This window comes from Rhynchophorus ferrugineus, unplaced genomic scaffold (assembly GCF_030347505.1).
Source record: "Rhynchophorus ferrugineus isolate W39M unplaced genomic scaffold, kcgeb_rfMv2 rfM8, whole genome shotgun sequence".
Lineage (NCBI taxonomy): Eukaryota > Metazoa > Arthropoda > Insecta > Coleoptera > Curculionidae > Rhynchophorus > Rhynchophorus ferrugineus.
The window spans coordinates 24,864,081-24,890,758 of record NW_027472587.1 but is presented as its reverse complement, the minus strand read 5'-3'; the positions used below and the strand labels follow the sequence as shown (position 1 = coordinate 24,890,758).

The 26,678-nt window shown below is 30.9% G+C and overlaps 1 protein-coding gene across 1 annotated transcript in view; it reads right to left on the bottom strand.

The window, feature by feature from the left end:
- Window positions 1–26,678, bottom strand: part of LOC143200605 (orexin/Hypocretin receptor type 1) — a 1,081,956-nt gene that overhangs the window by 590,578 nt on the left and 464,700 nt on the right. The window contains exon 3 of the mRNA XM_076411106.1: window positions 13,743–14,341. Within this exon, the coding sequence (XP_076267221.1) occupies window positions 13,743–14,300 (558 nt within the window). The 5' untranslated portion in view covers window positions 14,301–14,341. The remainder of the gene's footprint in view (window positions 1–13,742; window positions 14,342–26,678) is intronic.

The window sequence follows — 26,678 nt, the reverse complement described above, 5'->3', positions numbered from 1 at the left end:
GTAATGTCAAAATCTCGCAATGTTGCCGGGTTGTTGCCGCGCTAAATGTTAGTGTCAGTGCTGTGAATAACGCAGCTTACAAAATGAAGAATAGTACGTTAGATTCACCGAAGAAAATTCATATACATACTAAGTGGGTGACGAATCTTGATCATCTTGATATTGCGTCTATTCAGAGACCAAATATACGAAATGAATAAGAACAGTAAGTACACAAACTATTTTATCGAAATAAACATAATTTAATAAAATTATTTTAGAGAAAATTGTCTGTCTGGAAACATCCTTTCATACACTCTTACAGGGCATAGGGTTTAAGTGGTGTAAAGATAACCCTCAGAGAGGTTTAATGGAACTTATTTTCTTAACTTTATTAATTTTCTGGAAATTTTTAATTAAAAAGAATTCCATTTTTAAAGGCATAAAATTGGGCCATGGGAACTATATGATTTTGTGTATCTTGATGAAACTTGAATATTTCAAAATGATTTATAGTGGCACTCTTGGCAAGATAGTGACAAAAAAAGTGTAAAGACAACAAATATTGATGGAAAAATGTAAAAGTTACAATAGAATTCGATTAGGTTTTGTTGGTTATTATATTCATTAATAATTAATTCTGGATATATTTCTGGTCGAGAAGGATATTCCATCAAAAACTGTTTGGATATGTGGAATGAAGCGTTGTCAACCATAACCTTCGGTTTGGATGAACTCGATAAGATATACAGGGGAAGTAATTGATAAATAGATTATATATATATATATATATATATATATATATATATATATATATATATATACGATTGTACTATAATGTTAAAATAAATTATATTTGATAACATTTTTGTTCAATTATTTTATTTAGATTAAAATTTTCTTGTATGTCAAAGCCAAAATGAACTAAAACTTAGAGTTGATGGGGCAATATTGCAATATTTCGACGTCGCGTACCTATGACGCATTACTAAAAAGCTTTGAATAGACTATATATTACATTCCCTATGAATTACGTAAATTTACGAATACAAATATCAGTTCAATTATTTCGTTTAATTTTCGTTTCCAATTATAGAATAAAACCAATATTTTTAACTCTGAATAGTTCAAACGTTGGAATGCGGAAATGAAGGTTAGGAATGGTATGTAAAGTCAGTGTTTCATGGCTCTTCTGATTGGTGTTTGATTTAACATGACGAATTTTGAAATTTTGTGTTTTTATTACGGGTAAAACTTTAGTGTACTCTCACTTTCCATTTTAAAAATAAATATATTATTAATAAGCTCCCTAAATATTGTTACTATAAATTAACATTTTTGTGATACTTTATTAAAGTCATCTAGCCTACTGAATAAATTAGCCCTCTTCAACGTTTACCCTATAGTATTATACTGCAAAGATTTCTAGATGAAATGTTTCCTTCACTCTAAGAAATCAAATGCTCGAGAAATTACTGGCACTAATTTATTTAGGAGAGAATATATGAATGAAGTTTACATTTGTAAAAATATAAATAAAAATTCTTTTTTTACTTAATTCATTAAATATATATTTATTTTTGAGACAACTGATAGTTTAGCCCATGCATTTATATTTTATGTTCATTTTGTCACAACGCTACCACAACATTGCCTTTAAGATTAATGTACCTGCAAAAAATCTAACTTAATATATCACAGCTACTGCTTTATAAAAAAAAAGTATTTTTAACAAAAAAAAAAAACAAATTACCTTTGGCTCAAATGCCATTAATATATATTTTCATTAAGAGTGACATTATCCTGAAATTTAATTATTTTCCGCAGATAATTTAAGTGTCTATAGCGGCGATCCTGAGGTTCATTCAATTTGTCTCAGACAGATTTCAAATTACCAACTTCTATAGGCGGAATCCCATTTGGTTGAGGACGCTGATACATGTAAATTTCAATAGTAATATGATTATATGGTTTCTTATATTATAGGTATATATGTAACCAAATAAAATAGATTTACTTCATGCTATAAATTACATCGTAATATACTAACTTAGCGGTAATACAGGCAAGGAAACGAATCAATATGCGTATTCTTATTTGTCTTAAAAGGGATTTTAATAGAGGGAGAATAGAGCTAATTTAGTGCATTTCGGGTCAAGATTTCTTCAATGCATTAAAATCTCTTGGAGAGTGTATATATAAACTAGCTAAGTAATATATAAATTACACATTCTGTATATAAAGGAACCCAACAAAAACATAACCAGCAATAATATATCCATTCAATAACAGGTTAAAATGTGGTCTAAGATCAATGATACTGATATGCTAAATCGTAAAATAATAAATATATTAATTAAAAAAAGTTGTTTATTAAAAAAAACTTAACACTAACTTGTGTTGAGAATAAATATATATACAAGATAAAATTAAATTGAGAAAAATGTCGATTTCTTTGAAGAAAACACTTTCCAATAAACCAGATAAGTCATATATAATCCTAATATTTAATAACTGTCTGCATTTAGAAGAAGTCCCTCTATTCGATGCAGGAAGAAGGGATAAGTGCATGTATAGTGTCCTATCCAGAAATTTATTAAGTGCTTTTATATATAGCTACTTTCTAGAGAAAAAGCAGAAGAGAAGTTGATGTGCCAAAGCTTTTTATCCTCCCTTCAAGGCAGGTCTCAATCGAGTTGGACCGGATTGTGTATCTTATAATCTATAAATGAGAAATCGTACTTGTGTAATAATATATTTGAGATTAATTGGCAATTTCTAACAGTATATTTGGTGAAACTGCAACCAATCATAACCCCTTATATCTTGGGATACAGAGGGATATGATACAGTTTCGTCTAGAGGAAGCTAGATTTCGTCAATCAGAAACATTACTGATGAGAAGGTCTATTGAATGCTTCGATATTCTTTGCACATAAGCTTATTAAGATACAACGTGGGGCAAAAGTCCCGTTATCATGTTATCATGTTAATTTCTTTGTTGGAAGACTGAAAGGGTAGCCCCAAAGATAGCAAACTCTCCAATGCCGTAACATTTGCGATCAATCCTCGAGAGGTGAGTGATATTTGGTAACGAAGGTTCGAATTACTGCAAAATCAACAGCAATGTATTGGTTGATAATTAGACACTCTCTCCGAATGGCTATGCATTAATGAAGATGACGACAAGAAAATGGGTAAGTAAATAGTTTTGATAAATATTAGGATGGATGTTCTTCTTTCAGTTATAGTAGGACATATTAAAATACCTAGCCTATACTTTAGTTTGGAACATCTGAATAGTTCTTTCTGATATAGTTACAATTTTCTGCATCCTTATAGCTCAATACATAGTTTGCTGTAAGAAAATATTTTTTCTAAATGTTATATTAATACTCTAGAAGAAAATATTACCATTAAAAAAGTTTATTTTTGTATCCAAGCAATAAAAACAACAAATGCGATGTGTTAGAAATCTGATGGTAAACTATTTTTCATAATTTACAACCGCAATTTTCAAGATTTTATAAAAAATAATATAATGCAAAGCGATAATAAAAGGGATCGTTATTATACAATATTGCACTCATTATATAAGTCGTAAAATTCCAAAAGTATTCAACGCAATATACCATATCAAATGAGCACGTAAGGGTTTTATTGCTCAACGCTGACTTGCTGTATAAAGTTTATTCCTTTACCTAAGAGATATTTAGTTATTTGGCATTGAAGGTGTTTTTGAATAACACCAACCGTATGTATACAACTTAAAACATTATATTGTGATGTTTCAATTATACTACAGATTAAATTATACTCCAAGTTTTTTGAAAAATTCTAAAATTATATTTATCCATAAACTATATTTTTATTTTAACGCTAGCTCAAATGAAGTAATATTGAACTACATTATACGAATACAATCTAAAAAATTTCATTGAACTATATTAATTATAAAAATAAAAATCATGGATTTTAAGTATAAAAATTAAATATTCAACATTTAAACTCTATAAAAATGGATCCATATTCATAAGAATTTAGTGTTTGGTTGTACCAAGCGCCATTCAAACAATTGACAAAGAACTATTGATATTGTTTATATAATACGAGTACCCTGTTTATCGACTCAAACATCAAAGTTTATTTTTATTGAATTAGGTTATCTGCAAATATTGTTGTTTGCTATAATTTGAATTTTATGCTTCATAATATACGTTAATTATATTTTTTACGCAGAGAAAAATATGACATGATAATATCATATATTATCTATATAGACAGGATAGAGTGCAAACTATGCCATTCCCATATATTACTATGGTAGTCCCCGGCCTACCATATTAAAACACATTTTTTGGTAAAATTAGCTTTAACTATTCAACAAAATTCCTTCAACTTATTAATTTGTAGTACGATACATTTTTGTAGTACGATTTGTCCTTTGCTTCAAAATGGGCCTCAGTTTCGGCAATCAACTCTTAATTCGACGAAAATTTCTTCCCAGCGAGCATTCTTTTGAGATCTGAGAACAGGAAATAGTTGCTATAACTGGATCTAGTGAAGCCCAATTCATGGATTTTTGCCATTTTTTTCACTCACTTGTGACACAGTACATTGTCCAGGTGAAGCAGCACTTTCTTTTTCTTCAAATTCGGTCGTTTTTCGGCTAGTTTGTCCTTCAGCCGATCGAATAAAGTTATGTAATAGTCGCTGTTGATGGTCCTTCCTTTTTCAAGGTAGTCAATGAAACCAATTCCATGCGCATCCCAAAATACAGACGCCATAACGTTGCCAGCAGACTGTTGCATTTTCCCACGCTTTGGAGCGGGCTCATAGTGTGTAGTCCACTTGGATGACTAACGATTGGACTTCGAAGCAAAATGGTGAAACTATATTTCATCCATTGTCACATATCGACGCAAAAACTGGGGTTTATTACGATTGACCATCTTCAAACACTGCTCCGAATGATCAACTCGTAGTTGTTTTTGGTCAACAGTGAACTTGCATGGCACGTACTTTGCACAGAGCTTTCTGATACCCAAATATTCGTGAGTGATATGATGTACACGTTCAGTTGATATCTTTAGAGTGTCTACTATTTTATTTAATTTCATTTTACGGTCATTAAAAACATTTTGTAGATTTTTTAAATGTTTTCATCGGTTACAACCTCTTTTGGGCGTCCACTGCGTGTATCGTCTTCGGTGCTCATTTCACCACGTCTAAACTTAGCATACCGATCCTTGATGGTTGATTTTCCTGGGGCAGTGTCTGGTTTTGCTTCAGCCGTATTTTTCCGTTCAAAAAGAAATATTTTATCAATACGCGAAATTCCTTTTTGTCCATTTTTATTTTCACAATAACAAAAATTGCGTCACTCAAAATGCTATAATTAACAAACTGATGATCCGACAGCTGTCAAATTTATACACGCATCTTTTGAGGGTTAGAACTAAATAAAAAGATATAGATTTAATTCTAGTAGCGCCATCTATGGGTCATTTTATTGTGTTCCGTTATTATAATTTTGATGATGCTCTCAAACGATCATACTGTAAATAAAAAATATTATACGAGATGGTTAAAACCACGATTTTTCACACACCACACACTATCAGATCTATGACTTTCTATTAGATTTTCTTTGTTATCGTTTTTTACAGGATATACTTGTCCATAAACACGGTCGGTTATCCAGAGATCTACTTTGGGAGAGCATTCTCATACTAATTTTCCAACAGAACAAAAACGACTAATATTGATGATGCAGGACCTAATATATATCTAACAGAGAATGTTTAATGAACATACTGATACTTAGGAAGAATTATTGGACTTATTACTGACTAAACCGATATAATTAGTGCTAATTTTTTACTTCTATTCGTGTCTCTTAACATTAAAATAAAAAACTATGAAGATAATTAACAAAGGGTTATAAAATAATTAGTGAGGCTGTCAAAGCAATTAGAGATTTCATAAAACAATTATAATGCTTTAACTACGACATCTTGCACTGGTCACTACTCACTGAACGAATTTCTGGAAAAAAATCCAACGAACACCACTAAATACCCAACATTATTCATCTAATACGGCTCCGAAATATTTCTTGTTTCTCAAAACAACTTTCAGCCAATGGAAGGTATGAAAGAGGTTTAGCAATAAAATATTTTTAACAAGAACCTCGGCACTGACTTCAAAGTGATGAGTTGGCAGTAGTTCAAATAAAGTTGTAAATAGATAAATAGATTTAGGTAGGTATTAAGCTAAATTGTGTGTGTATAGTAGAAATAAAATACGTGTAGTAGACAGGTGAAATAAGGTGTTTTTAGTTATTACAACGATTATTGTGTACATACGTTATTTTAAAACATCTTTTATTGTGTTAAAAATCTAAGTGTGAATATTTTTTAATTTTTAGTGAGTTCCTTATTTATTTCTTGAAGTCGTTTCAGTTACGTTAAAAATATTTTTCTCCATTTAGTGTTAGATATATACTCAATAAATTACGCAGTTATTTTATTTAATTCTACAATGGGTAGACCAAGTAAAAGTGCAGCCCGTATGAGGAAAAATAGGAATAAAGAAACAACGATTGAACATAAGGAGCGCTTCAGGCTCCAGGGTTCGCTTCGTAGCCTAGGTTATATAACAAATGTTCTAACTAACCTACAATAATTACAGCTATTACCCGCGCCGGGAATCGAACCCACGACCTCCGTTTTGGAGCTTAACCGTTACACCATACATAAGTTGTCTACAATGTTTCCACGACGTTTTATATGATATATTTAATGCTTAAAAAGCAAGCTGAATGACTTTTGCACTGAACGACTTCCGATTTTCTGTCACCTCAGCTCGGCAATAACATGATGACAAAAATATCTAATTATTTTAGATAAAAAAATATGTGAAAACTTTGTACGTGTTTAGAAAATTGAGACTTTCACTCGATCCCCCCCCCCTCTTTCGCCACAACAGATTTTGACTTGGCCCCAATGGAACCACCTCGGTAGTGCCGATAATTTTGATAATCGTTCCATAATTGGCGAAGAAATCGGGGAATATACGTTAAAAAAAGATCCTCCTCCATTTTCGAAGTCGGTTAAAAAGAATTGAAGGTGACTAAGAAAAAGGCTTTAAAAAGTATTTTTAAAGATGATTTATTCGTTATGCGATTATCATTTTATCTAAATAATTAATATAATTTTTAATTGTACGTTAGAGAAGTGTTAAAGCTATAATGGAACGAAATATTTGAAAATAAGTAATTCTAAAGAACTAGCACATATCTTGTTAAAACTAATTGTCGGTAATACGGACATGGAGGGGAAGCGTAATCGCATGCCTAATCTTTACGTTATATCTCACTCTAAGCCGAAACCACTCTGCAAAAGATACAATTTAATTTGGGGTCCATCTACTTAGTTTACATGGGACTGTAAGATAATAGTCTCTGCTTCACCTAATGGGCTGGTTATTACTTTCTACTATCAGATTGTAGATTTTGTAAGGTTTTGTTAATATCGCGCATTATTTTTTTGGTGTTAACAAATTTGCAACATAAATACTGTCTAATGAAATTAATTTAGGACACTATTAAAATAAATTTGGTTTTACAATTTGAAGTTCATAGGTAAAGAGCTGGAAGAGCTTAATCAAAATAACGCAAAAACGTTGTTTAAACACGCTAATGCTAATTATTTCCTGCAAAAGGAATGACATGTAATATTCTCGAAGAAAATAGAAAAATATATAAGTTAAAGTTTTTTTAGTATCAAAGAAAATGTGACAATTTGTTGCTTATATTGTTGAAAAATACCGAATAGGTAGCCGAATCGACAATGATTCAACTAATGACTCATTAGAATGCTGTATTTTAACCTAACTTGGTTTAATATATCCAGTTAATTTTCACAATATTTTTTCCGTTAAAAATAAAAATATTTTCTAATTTTCCACTTTCAACTCATTCAACTGGGATGAAGTAGGAACTTACTCAATTGAGTAAATTATCTGATTGTTTTATAGGTTAAATAGCAAATGGAAAATTCACTGTGTTACTCCGTTCGTTTTTTTCTTTAAATGAATAATACAGCTTTCATAGTCGATTCCCAGCAGGAATGACGGTATATGGAGAAATATATATTATGCTCCCACTATAAGTTACGTTAATCATGAGATGTTATATTTATGTCGAACCTATGATTTTGACGAAAAGCAAAAGTTTTTTGTGAGGCAAACGTTTTTTCACCACAAATTGTTAGTGTTTGAATATTAACTTTACAAAAATACTATAAAATTTAGCATTACAGCAACTCTATCTTCACTTAAAATATCGCAAAAGCGTTGTTTAAACACGCTAATGCTAATTATTTCCTATAAAAGGAATGACTTGCAGTCCTCTCCATAGTGTGCCCGAAAATTTACAATATCGCATTTTTCGTATAATTTTCATTTCTTCTGGCCAGGTGTTAAAATTTTGGAGTAAATGGAAGATAATAGAAGAATACATAACTTAATGTTTTTTCATATCAAAGTAAATGTGACAGTTTGTTGCTTATATTGTTGAAAAATACCTAATAGGTTGCCGAATCTATAATGATTCAACTAATGACACATTAGAATGCTGTATTTTAACCTAACTTGGTTTAATATATCCAGTTAATTTTCACAATATTTTTTCCGTTAAAAATAAAAATATTTTCTAATTTTCCACTTTCAACTCATTAAAATGGGATAAAGTAGGAACTTACTCAATTGAGTAAATTATCTGATTGTTATATAGGTTAAATAGCAAATGGAAAATTCACTGTGTTACTCCGTTCGTTTTTTTCTTTAAATGAATAATACAGCTTTCATAGTCGATTCCCAGCAGGAATGACGGTATATGGAGAAATATATATTATGCTCCCACTATAAGTTACGTTAATCATGAGATGTTATATTTATGTGGAACCTATGATTTTGACGAAAAGCAAAAGTTTTTTGTGAGGCAAACGTTTTTTCACCACAAATTGTTAGTATTTGAATATTAACTTTACAAAGATACTATAAAATTTAGCATTACAGCAACTCTATCTTCACTTAAAATATCGCAAAAGCGTTGTTTAAACACGCTAATGCTAATTATTGCCTATAAAAGGAATGACTTGTAATCCTCTCCATAGTGTGCCCGAAAATTTACAATATCGCATTTTTCGTATAATTTTCATTTCTTCTGGCCAGGTGTTAAAATTTTGGACTAAATGGAAGATAATAGAAGAATACATAAGTTAATGTTTCTTTCATATCAAAGAAAATGTGACAATTTGTTGCTTATATTGTTGAAAAATACCGAATAGGTAGCCGAATCGACAATGATTCAACTAATGACTCATTAGAATGCTGTATTTTAACCTAACTTAGCTCAATAAATCCAGTTAGTTTTCACAATATTTTTCCCTTAAAAATGAAAACATTTTAAACAACTCATTAAACTGGGATGAAGTAGGAACTTACTTCATCGAGTAAATTATCTGATTGTTATATAGATTAAATGGTAAATGGAAAATTCACTGTGTTGCTCGGTTCGTTTTTTCTTTAAATGAATAGTACAGCTTTCATAGTCGATTCCCAGCAGGAATGACGGTATATGGAGAAATATATATTATGCTCCCACTATAAGTTACATACATGGTCATACATATGATCATCAGATGCTATATTTATTTAGAACATATGATTTGGTGAAAGGCGAAAAAAGTTTTTGTGAGACAAACGTTTTTCATTACAATTTTTTTTTTATATTTGAATATTAATTTTAGAAAAATACTATAAAATTTAGCGTTACAGCAACTGTATCTGCACTTATAATATTCAAGCAGATATATTTTATTTAATTTGTCAGTTAACAGGTTAGCCAATATCGCAAAAAAATGCCCGTGCTTTGAAAATTTGGAATATAACAGAAAGTATATAATATAATTTGTATCTTCAAACCTAAACATAATCGATACTTTTTATGCCGATATTTGAAGCCAATACAGCAAGGATTATTTGGCTAAGAAACCTATTATATATATATATATATATATATATATATATTAATTATAAAGTATTGTTCTCTAAAATAAAATAAAAAACCAAAAAGATGTCACATGTCATTTTATAAAAACGTATATCTGTAGATTTGTGTAATAAACAACATTTATGACTTGTACAATATTATCCAACAACCAATCCGACATTATCATTATTTTTCACTTTTATCAATATTGACATTTGATGTTAAATTTAGTTTTATGTTATCTTCTTCAACAGTTTTACGATTCATAACTTTTATGAGAATATAAGTGGATGGAAAGAGCTACTGAAAGTTGTGAAAGGATAGTGCAGAGATTATATAATGTATATAACAGCTTATAACAAAACCAGTAATTAGATCAATTAGATTTTCGACATATAGTCAATTAAAACAGCATTTGGAAGAAAAAATAGTCGTCATATGCTACCGAGCTTTAAAGGAATAAATGATTTTAGATAGGTTAAGTTGATTTGAAATGTCATGTATTAACTTTGGTGGCTTACTTTTCCTCAAGTTGGTAGTAATGTAAATCGTAATTAATTTTATTAGTGTTGTTCATACAGATGAACAAATTTTAAGTAGTAGAGCGGCCACAGTACAATAACTATTAAGGAGGCCTGATAGACAGAACCATTCTTTAAATATTTAAACTAACACCTTTTAATGGAATTACTACATCGTATTATTCAAATGGTTCTCATTATTTTTTAACATCTAAGATATAAGTCAGATATAATCTGGAAATACATTTCAGGTGAAGCCTCATTTAAAAAATTCAAATTTGTAAATAGAGATAAGGAAAGTTATACATTTACACATTGTTAGGTATGAAATATTGAAATAGCATAAACTGTTCAAAATAGAAGCGATGTTACATCATCATAATGTCGAATTTATTACCAATTGTAAAATCTAAATTCGTTTTAATATTGGACTGTATTATTCTACGCATTTTATTCTTGCTAAAAATGGATACAAAGCTGTCTGATGCGTCCGAACATGTAGCCGAATCAGCCTATAAAATTACCCTTATTTGTAATAATTCTTGAGGGTCTTAACCTGTGGTTTCGGTTCACCGAATAATAAAATTGTGTTTGAACGATTTATGGGCCTTATTCTAATTACTTAATTTAATTTCTTAGACGCTTATATTCTTATTAGGTACACAATACCTTTACACCTTACCCGCCCATATTCTAACTTAACATAAATTGTTATTTGTCAAGAATATTAAACGACTACAAACTATATTTATTTAGGCATATCTTAATATTCAATAATAATAAATGCAGGTTATAAACCGATAAAGGTTTATTTGACGCTTGATAAATTTCAAATCGCTGCTTAATATTTGTGATTACTGTGATTGGAAGTGTTAAAGCTAATAAATAATCAGAGCTTGAAACAGATTGCTTCTCTACCTCAAAATTCAAACAGTACAGTGCGTTATAACTATGCGCTTTTATTGGAGCTAACGTATAGCGAATTGTAGCGTGTTGTTCCCTATCATTTAGTCGTATAATTTTGGATGAATTCCATCAGGCACAGAAAAGAAGAAATTTACAAATGGTGGAATCATTAACAAGTGTTCGATAGATTAGAAATTACTAAAATAGTAATTGACTTGAATAGTGATTCTGATAGTGAAGGTGACAGTAACTGAATGAAACTTTCCTGATGTCGGTCTATGGTCCAATTCTACCAACTATCAAGTGAAATAAGATCAGAAACAACCAAAGATGCGTATATAATTGCTATAGGATTGTATACTATATTTTTATGCGTAGATATATATGTAGTTGTCAATAATACATATAACGCTTGGTTGGAATGTATGAAGGGACATCGAAAACTAATTAATTAAGACATGATATAGAAAATGCATTATGGGAATCTAGTGATTAAATTAGAAAATATATAGGAGATCAGTAGCAATTTAGTGACAGAAGATACTAAGGAGAAATACTACGACATCAAAATTATTTGACAAAAAAACATCATCAAAGAAAATAAAAAATAAACATTAAAGTTAAGATTACAAGTTAACTCCAATTAAAATTAAAATAAAATACATTACATGGATATGAAATTACTAGTAAAGAGGATTAGGTATCGAGAGGAGACCACTTCATAGAAAAATTCTCCTAGAAATTATTAATAATAAAACTAATAATAACAAAACACCCTAAACTACAAAAAATTGGGCCTATGTAATTAATTCTAGTTTTAAGTCTTTCGGTAATATATGCATTAAATGTGCTACAGTGTTAAAATAAATTATATTTGATAATATAATTTGATTTTATATTTGATAATATAATTTACTTTTGTGTCATTATTTTGTCATCTCATAAACCAAACGAAAGTTCTACCCAATACATAGAATAGAATGCGGAATATCAAAATTCTGCGATTCTATTAGTCAAAGATTCTCTAAAGAAAGTTTATATGTTTCTAAAGAAAAAAGTAACTAACGTTTACAAAGCTAACATTAATCCAAAGAAATCGCCAAGCTGGATAATTGCTGCAAACTTTACTAAGAAAGGGGATTATAAAACTTACTTACTTGATCAATGTAGCAATTCGGTTACATGTCTGAGACGTTGGGAGACGCTGATATTATCATTATTCAAAAATCTTGAATATCGCCAAATGAAATAAAAGCCTATAGTCATATCTTACTGTTACCAGTAACATCCAAGATATTTGAAAGGCAAGTGGCAATATTGATAATTAAATCCAACAATGTAAAATAAAAATTAACAAAATTAAATCTGTTCAATATACATATACACGTATAATGAGACCATACAAGCACCAATAACAATACTATCATTCTATACAGCGATAATGCGAAGTATCTCGGAGTAAATCTGGATGCGAAATATCGCTAGAAGGAACATGTAAAGGAAAAAAGGAAAGAACTCAAATTCAAATATAAGAAAATATATTGGTTAATTGTAAGATAATCACAATTATCAATATATAATAAACTGCTATTACACAAGCAAGTATTGAAATCTATACGTATGTAGAGAATTCAAGTATGGAGATCCAACACGAAAAGTAATGTATATAGAGCACAAGTTTTCCAGAACAAAACCTTGAGAAGTATTGTAGGTGCACCGAGATACCACAGGATTGATTATTTACAGAAAGATCTCTAAACACGGATTCTCACTCAGGAAATCAAAAGAATGAGAGAGATGGGGAGAAACTGCAATGTCATATAATATCAAAGTATTACAACTCAGATAACCTCATAACATAAAACAAAAGAAAACAGGGTCAATCGAGTCAAACATAGTGTAATGTAGGTGGTGAATTTAATAGAAAAACATTATTGTCATCGTACCAGAGATTAAAGATCGAGCCAATATGTCCTTCTACATATATCCCTTGATTTAAATTATTGTAAAGCCAAATTATAGGTTAGTGGGCAATGATTAGTAACGATATAATAAATAGCAAAAATGTATTTTATTTGCTATAGACAGTTGTTAAAGATAAAATAAACTAAAAGTCTAATTAGATGCGGCAACATTACGACGTTGTGACATTTAGATTACGTAAGTTCACTGTTATTTTGAATGGACTATATATAAATGAGTATGCAGTTATATATGAAACTTATTAGAATCATTTATTATATTATGTAGCATGCATCGAAATCATTTATTGGACTTACCTGAATATATAGAACAATCTTGCACATAGCCGTTCCGAACCACCAGGTACTGGTCACGTCCCACACAACCGAAAACGGCAAACAAAACAGAATCACCAACGCGTCCGCGACCGCCAGATTCACGATGAAATAGTTCGTCACTGTTCGCATACTATGGTTCCGATACACCGCCACGCAAACCAAAACGTTGCCCAATAAACCGACCACGAACACCACGCAATGGAAGAAAATCAAGATCCACGTCCACATCTTTAGCACCGTATACTTCTCGATCAAGATTTGATCTTCCCGAGTCATATTGGTCATATCGAAGTAAGTGTCGTTGGCGTCGAATTCTTCTTCGTCCATTGTTTCTTCCTCGGTTAACTGACGCTTGGTTATGGGATTTTTGTGTATAGTAATCTCATTGAATTCATATAAGTTGAGGTATGAATTGTCGAGTGATTTTATTAAGGGCAATTCATTATTGGTTTTTAGTCGCGTCTTATTACTGCATTGAATAGTGTTGATGTTGAATAACAGAATTACCACAAGAGTTATACTTAGATTTGCCCACATTTTGTACCGCTACGTCATTTAGGTTCCATAACTGGGATTATCTGAAATACAAAAAAAACTAGTCAATAATTGATCTATATTTGTTTTAAGAATGAACGATTTTCGAGTTTAATTCAGTGAATTCATTCAAGTTGTTTCATTATTTAATTGTATTGTAATTACTAGATTTTGAGCTTTTGATTTTCTAGTCACCCTTCACCCATTCCATTTTCTAAAAAAATTCATTTAAAGTTTTTTTTGTACATATGTCATCGATGTACATAATATATTGCCTGTCGCAAATTGTAAAATCGCTTTAGAATCAGACAATATTTTCCTTTTCATTTTATTCTAGGTAAGGATAGACATAATGCTGTCTATTTAGTTCAAACGTGTAAACAAATGAGCCTGTTAAAGTCGTCCAGTTGTCAGATGTATGCAAAATTCTTGAAAGCAATAGTGATAAATAAGAGGTTATAACTCTAACTTATAAACAATTGTGGCTATATAATTAACCGTAGTTTTTAGATGTACTATAATGTTCAAGTGGATTATATTTGATAACATTTTTGTTCAAATATTTTATTTACATTAGAATTTTGTCAAAGCCAAACTGAACTAAAACTCACAAATTTAGATACTTATATACAAATCAACTTTGAATAGACATTACGTACATAATATTACAAGTGTAGAAAGAAAAAAATTTAGTACATAGTAAGAAATTCCAATTCATAAATATTAAAATCTATGCACATAAAAACGAATTTCTACCTGTTAGTCTCGCAGAAACTCGAAGACGGCTGTACCGCTTAGGCTAATTTTGACTGTTAAACCATTGTGGAAGTCCAAGGAATATTTATTGTATGACGAGAAAATATGAAATAATTGCGAGGAAAATAATAAAAATTTAACAAATAGATAAAATAGTAAAAATAGTTTAAATTACACATTCACTATCACCAATAGGTTCACAATCACAAGGGGTAATAATCCTGTTGGTTATCAAATATACAACGCTGCGTTCAATATTTGACCAATTTCTTTCAATTGACCTGTTAGATGTAAATGTATGAAGTTCGCGGGGTGATTAAAACGTAATTTAGATTAAATTTGAAGTAATAGATGGATTTACAATCCCATAACTCTGCTATCTAATGCTAAGTTGATGAAGCCATACTACAGCATTTTTGAAAGGTAACAGTACATAAAACATTCTAAGATGCACGTTTTAGATGTAATAGCAGAGTTTTTTTTGTGATGTACTTACTTAGACAAAAATAGTTGGGCTTTCTGAAAAAGAAAAAATGAAATGCAGTGTGTTGTGCTAAGAATGGGTCATATCAGCCTAAATATATACTATTTAGGTAGTGAGCACATAAGCGACATTTTAATGCAAAAATTGAATCTCGCCGCCAACTTGTTCGAAGATGTAAAAATCGACAGACGTCAAGGTCGCTACAATTAATATATACGAAAAAATATGTACTCTTAAAAAGTGCATAGAAACCCATAGAGCTTTCTTTTAGATTATCACGAACAGGCGTGTCCTAGGACGTGTTTGAGGTTTATATGAATAAATTTGCTTTTAAAAACATCAGAGAAACGGTATTACATTTTTCTCAACTTATTAGTATATGTGCATATTTACTTCTAGTCCGCTATACATTACTTTGACTGAGTCTCATTAGATGTAAGTAACAAATAAAAAATAAGTAACCGTCTCCAACGCTCTTTTTGTTCTGTACATGTTATTCCCGTTTTCATGTACAGTTTCGCAATGTTTCTGGATATATAAGATTATTATTTTTTGTTTAGTTCTAGCTCCCGTTATCTGCACAGAAAACCTTCTAAAGGCTAAATCTAATAATTCTAAAAATTGATCCAAAAAACGTAGATGGTAAGAAAATTACTCATGCATAACATATGATGAAAGCGTACATCTAATGAGCTTATATGTGAAAATGAAAATGAAAATGTAAACGTACGAATACAATGAGAAAATAAAATTTCAATTTCATTTAAGAATATATGTAAGTAAGACATACTTTTGGCAAAAAAGTCTGCTGAAATGAATTAGTACAGAAAGATCATATAAACTAACCACATTACTTAAATTGATGAAACACGTACCAAATACAATAATTAATTTGATAACCATAGGGTAAGCTTTAATATATTTGTTAATTAATATATAAATATAAATTAATATACAAATTATAAAGTATTTAAAGGGTGTTAGCGCTTTGTTTCCAACATTCGTACATTTTAATTATTGCTAATATGTTACTAAGCCACGAATTTTTTGTTGAAAAACTTTTTTTTATAATATCTTTACTATATAAATAATTTGTTTCATTAATATATTATAAAAGTTTGACTAATCTAGCCGCAGAAGTTTTATTAATACATTAAAATAAATCGAAATGGTTCTGTAAATCTCTACAAAAAATCAACGCCATCGAGTGAAAATTAAGAGTGCGAACTTATATAATTCCAGAACTCGAAATTCTAATCTAGACTTTCAATGGAGAGTCTGCCCTAAAGGTTTCTGCCCATAATTGATTTGAAATAGTATTTAGTTGGAGTGAATCCATTTAATTATTTTGTTGGTTAGACTTAGATTAAGCACTTTTGATTTTTAGTTAGTTTATAAACAGATGTATTTATAATTTAAATTGTGCTGTGAAAATTTTAAAACCACGACATTCTTAGCAGACTGAGGCCTTAACGTTATGATACAACTGTAGTTATCATTTTTCCATAATGAGAATTAACGGTTGCTATAGTGAAATATATTTAGAATTTTGCCTAGAGTTTCTGTTTTCGACAGAGCTTAGCATTAAAGAGTACATAAAAATATTCCTGTATTAAAATAAAATGTTCAGGAGAAGTTTCAGGAGAGTTTATTAACTAATTTTCAAGTTTTGCGAACACAGACACACGGAAGCTAAATTTCTATTTTAAAATTCATTATAAATATAAGAGAAGTCCTAGCCGAATGTTGGCTTTTTGTTTGAATGAAATATATATAGAGTAGTCTCTAGAATGGGATCAATTTGTAATGATTTTGCAAAAACATACTCAATGTTACCACAAAATTCTATGTCCTCCATCTGCTATGTGGTTGTAACATTGGTTGTATAGATAGCGAGTGGTAAATTGTATTCCTGGTCTCCCATAAAATAGAATTACAAAAATGTTGAACCAGCATCAGGCATTGGAAACCAAGAACCATTTTAATATTACACTCAGCTCTGAATCTTGAATGTTCATTCAAAATTAGGACATCCTTATTACGAACGAGTTTAGTTTCTCTGAACGATGTTTTGGTGGCATGTAGTAATGGAGGTGTAATGGATTAATAATAGAGGTGAAACTTTTCTTAATGCACTAAAATGACTGGCCGGTTTATATTTGTAATTAAGTACAGGACAATGGTTGCCTTTTTTAAATGCAATACATATGACGAATAGTCTATTTCAATGTCATATTTGAACGGGACATGCCTCCAGTTATCTGTAACTCGTAAACTTTCATTGTGTTGTTCTCAACTTTCATTTACACGTGTGTTTAAAACCAAGCCTCCTAAATTTACATTATCCGTCAAAAGTTTTTTTATAGTTCTATTTAACCAATAGTTATGGGCTATTTTTAACCGACTTCAAAAAACGAGGAGGCTCTATGTGCGGCTGTATATTTTCTTAATTGTGTATTAGCCTATTTATCCCTCAATTATAGACTGATTTTCAAAAAAATTCCATTGGAACCAAGGTAGGACCTAATTGGAGAAAGGGGGGAATCAAGGGAAAACCTCAAAAATAAACAAACTTAGATTTTTAACGCAAAGAAAAACGTTTCAAAATAAATTATGTACATAATAGTCGTTGTAATAAGTAAATAAAGATAAATAAAAAACTTATTTAACCTATCTACAACACGTATTTTGTATTTGACAGGACGGTCCACCTACTGTTGCGATAGTCGCGTGTTCGAATCCTGCTGGGGCATGGTCGTAAATTTATATTTGTGATTGTCCTAGGCAAGAGTGTAAAATCTGACAAGGAAAATGACCCCAGTCACGCCAGTAACCAGACTGGATAAGACCGGATGTCTTCTGGGATAATTTCTAAGGACCGTGGTTCGGAGCCTACGTTAAACTGTAGGTCCAATCTAGATAAACCCTCATTGGTAAAAGGAGACAGAAGTAAATTACGAACAAAACAAATCTAATTTGTTGCTCGGTTGAAGTCGGTTAAATTTTGTTGTTAAAAATATTTTATTGTATTACTAGCGACCCGCCCCGGCTTCGCACGGGTGCAATGCTGATACTAAATTAAATACACTACAGAAAAAATATGAACGTTGTATATAAAAACATAGCGGCCCGCTTCGACTTTGCACGGGCATAAAATATATATGCCTATGTCACTCAATGAAAACATGATTAAAATCGATCCAGTATTTTTGGTTCATTCATTACTGCCCTTGGCCTGCACGCATTAAATTTGGAGTAAAACAATTCCTCTTCCCCTATACTTACTATGAAGATTTCCTGCTATCTTTGGAATATCTAAATTCATACAATTTTTATTACATTACACATTTTTAAACGCAAATTTTAAATTTGTAATATCTCCGAAAATATTTGTTTAATTTACATGCTGTAGGGAACCGTATTGATCTATATTAATTGCACACTGTATTTAAGGTACTTAATTCGATAAGGATTAATGCCGTATTGCTTAAAATAGCTTCGTAAATAAGCCATTTTCTCACGTAAAAAGTAAACAATAAAAATGGTTAATGTGGGTTATCCCTAAAAGATAAACATATACCATCGCGGACTTTTTTCTAGACCTTTTTATGGTGTACAATACTGTAGTATATTAATTTGATCTAACTCGTAGGGTTAGGCAGCGTTTTTGCTAATTGCTAAATAAGCCTAAAAAATAGGTTAATTTACGAAATCACGTTAGAAACCTCTAAAATTAGCAATGTTGCCTTAGTATATTATGCATGTATTATACATATAAACCTTCCTCTTGAATCACTCTATCTATTGAAAAAAACCGCATCAAAATCCGTTGCGTAGTTTTAAAGATTTAAGCGCACATAGGGATATAGGGACAGAAAAGGCGACTTTGTTTTATACTATGTAGTGATATTTCGTCGAACGTATCGTCCAACAATATTTCCTAATCGTGCTCGAAGATGTGACATTTTGTTTTAATAAATACAGAAAAAATAATTTTATATATTTTCATAAGTTAAAATTAACAGGGGTAGAGACACAAATTTACTAGTACTATATAATGTATAATACATGCTACATCCAATGAAAGAGCTAAATCAGTAAATATCATCGAGGCCGGATATTCATCTTTTAGTATTCACTTTAGTTTTATGTTTTATGGTTTAATATTAACTGAACTCACGTCATCAAGATATAGAATATATTGCATATTGCAGTTTGTAAATTGGTTTTAATATCAGAAAATATTTCCCCTCTCATTTTATTGCTGATGGCTTCGACTATGTAACTGATTGAACCTATAAAATTCATTTAGTTGCCATGAAGAGACAACCTGTTAAAAATGGACAACTTAAAAGGGACAAATGTTGTTTTGAAGCTTTGCTTGTTATAATAGATTTCAAACCGCTGCTAAATATGTATGATTACACTGATTGAAAATGTAGAAGTCAATAAATAATCAGTCAGAAACAAATTATGTCTAATGAATAATGATATGCATATGATATAAATAAAATAAAGATAACTCACGAAGAGATCTAAGGGAACTTCTAGACATTACTTTAAGATAATGCAATTTTTAAAACGATTCAATAAAATTAAGAAAGATATATTATTTCAATTTTTGTACAGACATAGATATTTTAAATTGGAATATTAGGCCCTCCTTGGTAAGACTGTAATTAAAAGAGCGCAAATACAATAACATTTGAAAGAAACAATCAAAAGTTCGAATAACATTTAATTTTGTTTTAGTAATTATAACATTTTTTAATAGTTAATTGCACGTATATTGTGCTTCATGCTAGAAATAGGATTCAGTTTATTTCTTGAGCAGAGAAGCTATTTTCCTCCAAGTCTAGGAGCGCCCACCTTGGTGAATTAAGTTTTTTTCCTGGTTTAAAAATCAACTGGCAACTAGTTATTATTATGGACAAAAACAGTTATCAGTTATTGTTATGGACAAATCACCATAAGAAGTTCTGTACCACACTGGTAGAGAAGATCCCAACTAGGGGATTAGCAAAGGCTGTAATTAAGAAATTATTGGGTAAATATAAATCAAATGTTTAATTGCGTTTTATGTAATTTCGTTTTTTAGGAATTAGTCCGAAAAAAGATATACAGTATAGCTTAATAATATGGAAACACAATCTACTGTTTTCCTCCCTCTCACTGTATATTCAATTAAATTGAATTGTGATTTGATGTGGTAAAGATTTACTGAAATAGATATGGAGGCCGGGAAAGATATACTCATAAGAACTGTCTGGATATGTGGAAAGAAGGATTATATATAACGAAACACGTCAGTTGAATAAAAATTAACAAATGAATCAGAAGTGACTCAGAAAGTGACTGAATGACATTATCAAAAAAACAGAGTGACGAGAGTAGAACCGACTAAAGATGAGAATATAATTAATATAGGATAACTATAGAAAATCGGGTTTTAGAGTGTGGAATATTTATGCGCATAGATATGTGTGTTCAGAATATAAAAAAGCATTTTATTAAAATGATTGAGGAGAGAACTAATACTAACTGGAACGAACTAATAATTTTATCAAGAAATATGTATACAGGTAGTAACAGAACAAACTAAAGAGAAATAGAGTGATATTAGAATGACTTGACAAGGAAACACAGCAACTAAATAAACAAGAACTAAACATAAAAACGTAAATATGATCTCTAATGAAAGTAAAAGAATTTTCTTTGGATACGCAACTGTTAATCAGGTAGATTAGGGTTCCAGGTGAAACCATAGGTAGATGGGGGAAAAATGTTCAATGTGAATGTAATAAAACAGCTCTAATCTACAAATTATTGTGACTGTATTATTAACTGTAGTTTAAGCCCTTTGATAATATATGCATTAGCTGTACAATAATGTTAAAGTAAATTATGTTTTATAACATTTTTGTTTTATTATTTTATTTCTATTAGAATATTGTTACTTATCAAAACCAAAACAAATTAAGAGTCAAAGTTAATTGCTGCAACATTTCGACGCTTTTATGTCAGAAATTTACATGATGTGAGTTGAGTGTTTTATTGGGTATTGTATAATATAATTCTTAATTATATATTATCATAATTGCGGCACTTACCATGAAAATGTCACTGTGACAAATATTAGAAAAATTGCTGGAACCTTATCGCTATCACCTATCGGGTATAATAGTGAGTATAAATCTCGAACCCACACATACAGGCACAAACAATTTTATCAAAATCGATTCAACCTTTCAGGAAGAACCCAATTACATAAATTTTTTGACACGTCCAAGTTGACTATCTAGAACCAAGTGGTGTTTTGCTGATGTCGGTTCGGGTACGGGGTAATTGCTCTTCGCGGGCAACATAGATCCTGGGTTACGACTGGGATTGACGTCTTTGGTTTTACTACCGAGATTGATGGGTGGATAGGGATTTAATCAATTGATTTCCCTCTTGCAATTTGCCAAGGTGCGCTGATTCGAGATGGGTGTTTAGTAACGCGCAGACTTTTTTTGATTGGAACACTTGGAGTAGTGTAAGTTATCTCTCGGAGACATACCTGTACCCGTATCACACCTGTGCTCCAAAAAGGCAGACAGGATGGACCAGCATTTTATAAATAGTCGTTTCCTGGGGGATTGGAAGTTTGCTTTTTCTGTAAAGAAGTGTATTGAGGATACTGTACGCCTTCGCCTGTGCACAAACAAAATCAAGTTCTTAATTGCTTGCGCGGAAACAGTAGCTCAGAAGCTGTACCAAATTTCGAACTGAACGCTTGTTAGCTCGCAGCTGTGTATTCGTCATGTGAGTCAGTAAATGGAATTTCTCATTTCTCAAAAGAAATTTTCACATCCCAAGTCATGAAAATGTCGTTTCAAATAAAATTGCAGTTGTGTAATTTTATAAATCTTTAATGAAGTTTTTTTTGTTGAGAAATGCAGACAATTTATTTCGAACGTACCGTACTTTATTGTAAATCCTGATCTATTTTTATTAAATTCCTCGGTATTTTTCTAACTTTCTCATGAAGTAATACTTTTGTGTAAACTTTTTTATCCATCGAAAAGTTTCCTAATAAAGTCGATGTTTAAGTATCGTGCATCGGTCGTAAATTTTTCTTCTCGAACTCAGTTGGATATTTCGAAAACAACCCTGTCATTAAAAACAATTGTTAAATGTGCACAACATTTTATTGCGGTATTCTTTTCTTTTGAAACATTCACCCCAAACATTATTTGAATTCCACTGTAATAACTGGTTTTCATTCAAGTTATTATAAAATTTACTGACTGACAACTGACACTTCATATTATATCAAATCAATATAAAGAAGATATAGGATTGTATCAACTGAACAATTTCAATTTTCTGAGCTTTTAATATTTTGAAATTGGCGGATATTTAAATTAATATTTTGAATCCGTGCATTCGTGGCAACATCAATGATTTAAAGAAAAATTGAATTAAGATCAAGGTATAATGGAGAAATATTTTAGAAACAAAAAATTAAGGTAATAACTAGAATCAGAATTTTAAAATACAAAAGCACCAGGATACAATGCTTATATTATTATATAAGGAAGCTTATACGAAAAATACAATACATGTACTTAGAAATTGGAATATATAATATATACATTCATCATAGTTTTAGCATAAACATTTAAAAAATTAATATTGTTTGAATTACAAGGAAATAATACTTATGATAAAATACCTTTAAGAAGACACTGAAGCGACTTTTAAAAATATTGAAGTTGAAGTGGGTGCCGAGCAACAAACTAGATTTGTTGAAATTTTTGTATGTCACAATGTCAATTATTATTTTTGTAATGTTTGGGCTGGGCACCTACTTTAAAGTGATCAATTGATAGTAGTTAAAATAATATTGTAAATTCATAAATAGGTTTAGGTAGGTATTAAGCCAAATTGTGTATTTTTAGTAGAATATAAAATACGTATAGTAGATAGTTTAAAAAATATTTTTGTTAATTTCTATTTATTTATTACGATTATCAGATTCATAATTTATTTGAAAACGTTTTTTTGTGTTAAAAATCTAAGTTTGATTATTTTTATATTTTTAATGAGCTACTTAATTATTTTTTGGCGTCGGTTCAATTTTTTTGTTAAAAATATTTTATTTTTCTCTTTTTAGTGCTAGATATTTACTCAGTAAATTACGCATTTATTTTAATAAGTATTACAATGGGTAGGCCAAGTAAAGGTGAAGTCCGTATAAATATTATTGTAGATTCATAAATAGATTTAGGTAGGTATTAAGCCAAATTGTGTATTTCTAGTAGAACATAAAATATGTATAGTAGATAGGTAAAAAAAAATTTTGTATTTCTATTCAGTTATTACGATTATTAGATTCATATTTTATTTGAAAACTTTTTTTTTTGTTAAAAATCTAAGTTTAATTATTATTTAAGTTTTAGTTAGTTCTTTATATATTTTATGAAGTCGATTTAATTTTTATCTTAGAAATATTTTATTTTCCTATTTTTAGTGCTAGATATTTACTCAATAAATTACGCAGTTATTTTATTAAGTATTCCAATGGATATCCCAAATAAACGTGCAGTCCGTATGAGAAAAAATAGGAATAAAGTAACAATGATTGTAAATAAGGAAAGCTAAAGGCCTTGGGGTCCGCTACCTAACCTAGTTCATTTGACAAATGTTCTAACCAGACTAGAACAACAACAAAAAGTCGTCGCCCTCGCCAGGAATCGATCCCGCGAATTCCGCGTGTGAGCTGAGTGCTTCAACAACTACACCATAGAAATAGTTGCCTGCAAAATTTCTACGGCTTCTCCTATGTTATGGTTAGTGCTTAAGGTAAGTATAAAATGAACGGCTTTTGCACTGATAGTGTTCCTGTCTCCCGTTACATCAGTTCAGCTATAACATTATAAACAAATATCTGATTATTTTAAATAAAAAAATATGTGAAAAGTTTATACGTGTCTTCTAAATTTAAAGGTTTTCCTCGATTTTCCCCCTTTCAATTTCAGATTCTAATTTGGTTCCAATGATTAATACCTCTGAAGTGCTTTAAAAAATATATAAAGCCGAGCATAGAACCTCCACCCTTTTTGAAAATCATAAAATTTTTCCACTTTAGGAACTACTAGCTATTTGCTCAATGCTGACAGTGCTATCTCACATCGCCATTGTGTGCGTAGAGCATTAAACCGTTCAGATAACGTTTCTCCACCGGTCGTGTTTTTTTTTTGGCAATAAATCGGTCGGCTCCAGCGGCTTAACAACACTCTAATGATTTTATTGTCATTCACAATTCGTCCATTGTGGATAGTAGAGTAAATTGCCGCCAAAGTTGTTATATATTCCGGTGGGTCATGATTCTAAAGTTGCATGAAGTTATCATTCCATTATTCGAGAAAATCATCATGTAACTTTGGTTGGTAAATTTACTCCTACAGCTCAAGTATTTAGTACAATGTTCGATATTCATATTTCATACAGCAACTTTCAAATCGGTTACCATGGCAGTCCAGTAGACTTCTCTCTCTAATTTTCTGTTTTGGGTTAACTATTCTATTGAATTTGCGGTATATCTTGAGCTCGAGTAGATGTGCTTGATTTCGATCTTCTACCAAGTGTAGACATTCTTCGTGTAATCAAGGCTGTGTTTTATAACAAGCTGATGAATATACTTTAGGGACGTACTCAACGATTATTTCACAGTTGTTTTTCCAGTGCATCAATGTCAGTATCGTTCGGATATTCTGGGGTCTGGAAATTTTATGTAGTTTTGTATTCAAACTCTTCAATGTTTTGGATTCCATAAGTAGCTACAGACGCGACTGATTGTAAGCGACATTTGATTCATACGTTTCTTCCCGGCCAGTTCTGACCAAATCTGTATGAGCAACATGCAATATATGAACTTAATAGGTCAATTGAAAACTCCCCAGCTACTAGAATTATATTCTTATGTTTTTAGTTAGCACTAAACTTCAAAAGATGCCTGTATAAATTTGACAGCTCTCGGATCATTAGTTTCAGAATTATAGCATTTTGAGTGAATTAACTTTCGTTGTTGTGAAAAAAGTGGATAAAAAGGAATTTCGCGTGTTGACAAAATAATGCTTCTTGACGGGAAAAATACAAGTGAGGTAAAAAATTGGCTTGATGCCGAGTTTCTGGATACTGCTCCAGGAAAATCAACCATCAAGGATTGGTATGCTGAGTTTAGACGTGGTGACATGGTGCACCGATGACGGTGAACGCACTGGACATCCAAAAGCTGTTGTTACCAAAGAAAACATAAAAAATCCACAAAATTAAATTGAATGACCGTAAATTGAAACTATGAATGAAATAGCAGGCACTATAAAGATATGAACTAAACGTGTACATTATATCGTTCATGAATATTTGGGTATGACAAACTCTGTGCAAAGTGGGTGCCGTGCGAGATAACTTTTAATCAGGACAACGACGAGTTGATGACTCGTAGCAGTGTTTGAAGATGATCAAGCGTAATATAACCGAGTTTTTGCGTCTATATGTGACAATAGGTGAAACGTGGCTCCATCATTTCACTCCGAAGTCCAATCGACAGTAATCCGAGTGGACTGCTCACGATGAACCCACTCCAAAACGTGGGAAAACTTAACGGTCCGCTGGAGATTATGGCGTCTATATTTTGGGGTGTGCATCGAATAATTTTCATTGATTACCTTGAAAAAGGAAAGACCATCAACAGCGACTATTACATAGCGTTATTGGAACGCTTGAAGAACGAAATCACCGAAAAACGGCCGCATTTGAAGAAAAAGAAAAAGCGCTGCTTCACCAAGAGAATGCATCGTGTCAAATATACATGAAATGGGTTCCCAATTGCTTCCTCATCCACCGTATTCTCCTGATCTGGTCCCCAGCGACTATTTCCTATTCTCAGATCTCAAAAGAATGCTCACTGGGAAGATATTTTCGTCGATTGAAGAGGTGATCGACAAAGCTGATTCCTATTTTGAAGCAAAGGAGAAATCGTTCTACAAAAACGGTATCGAAAAGCTGGAGGGTCGGTATAATCAGTGTATCACCCTTGAGGGGAATTATGTCGAATAAAAAAAACTAGTTTTGCCAAAAAATTATATTTTATT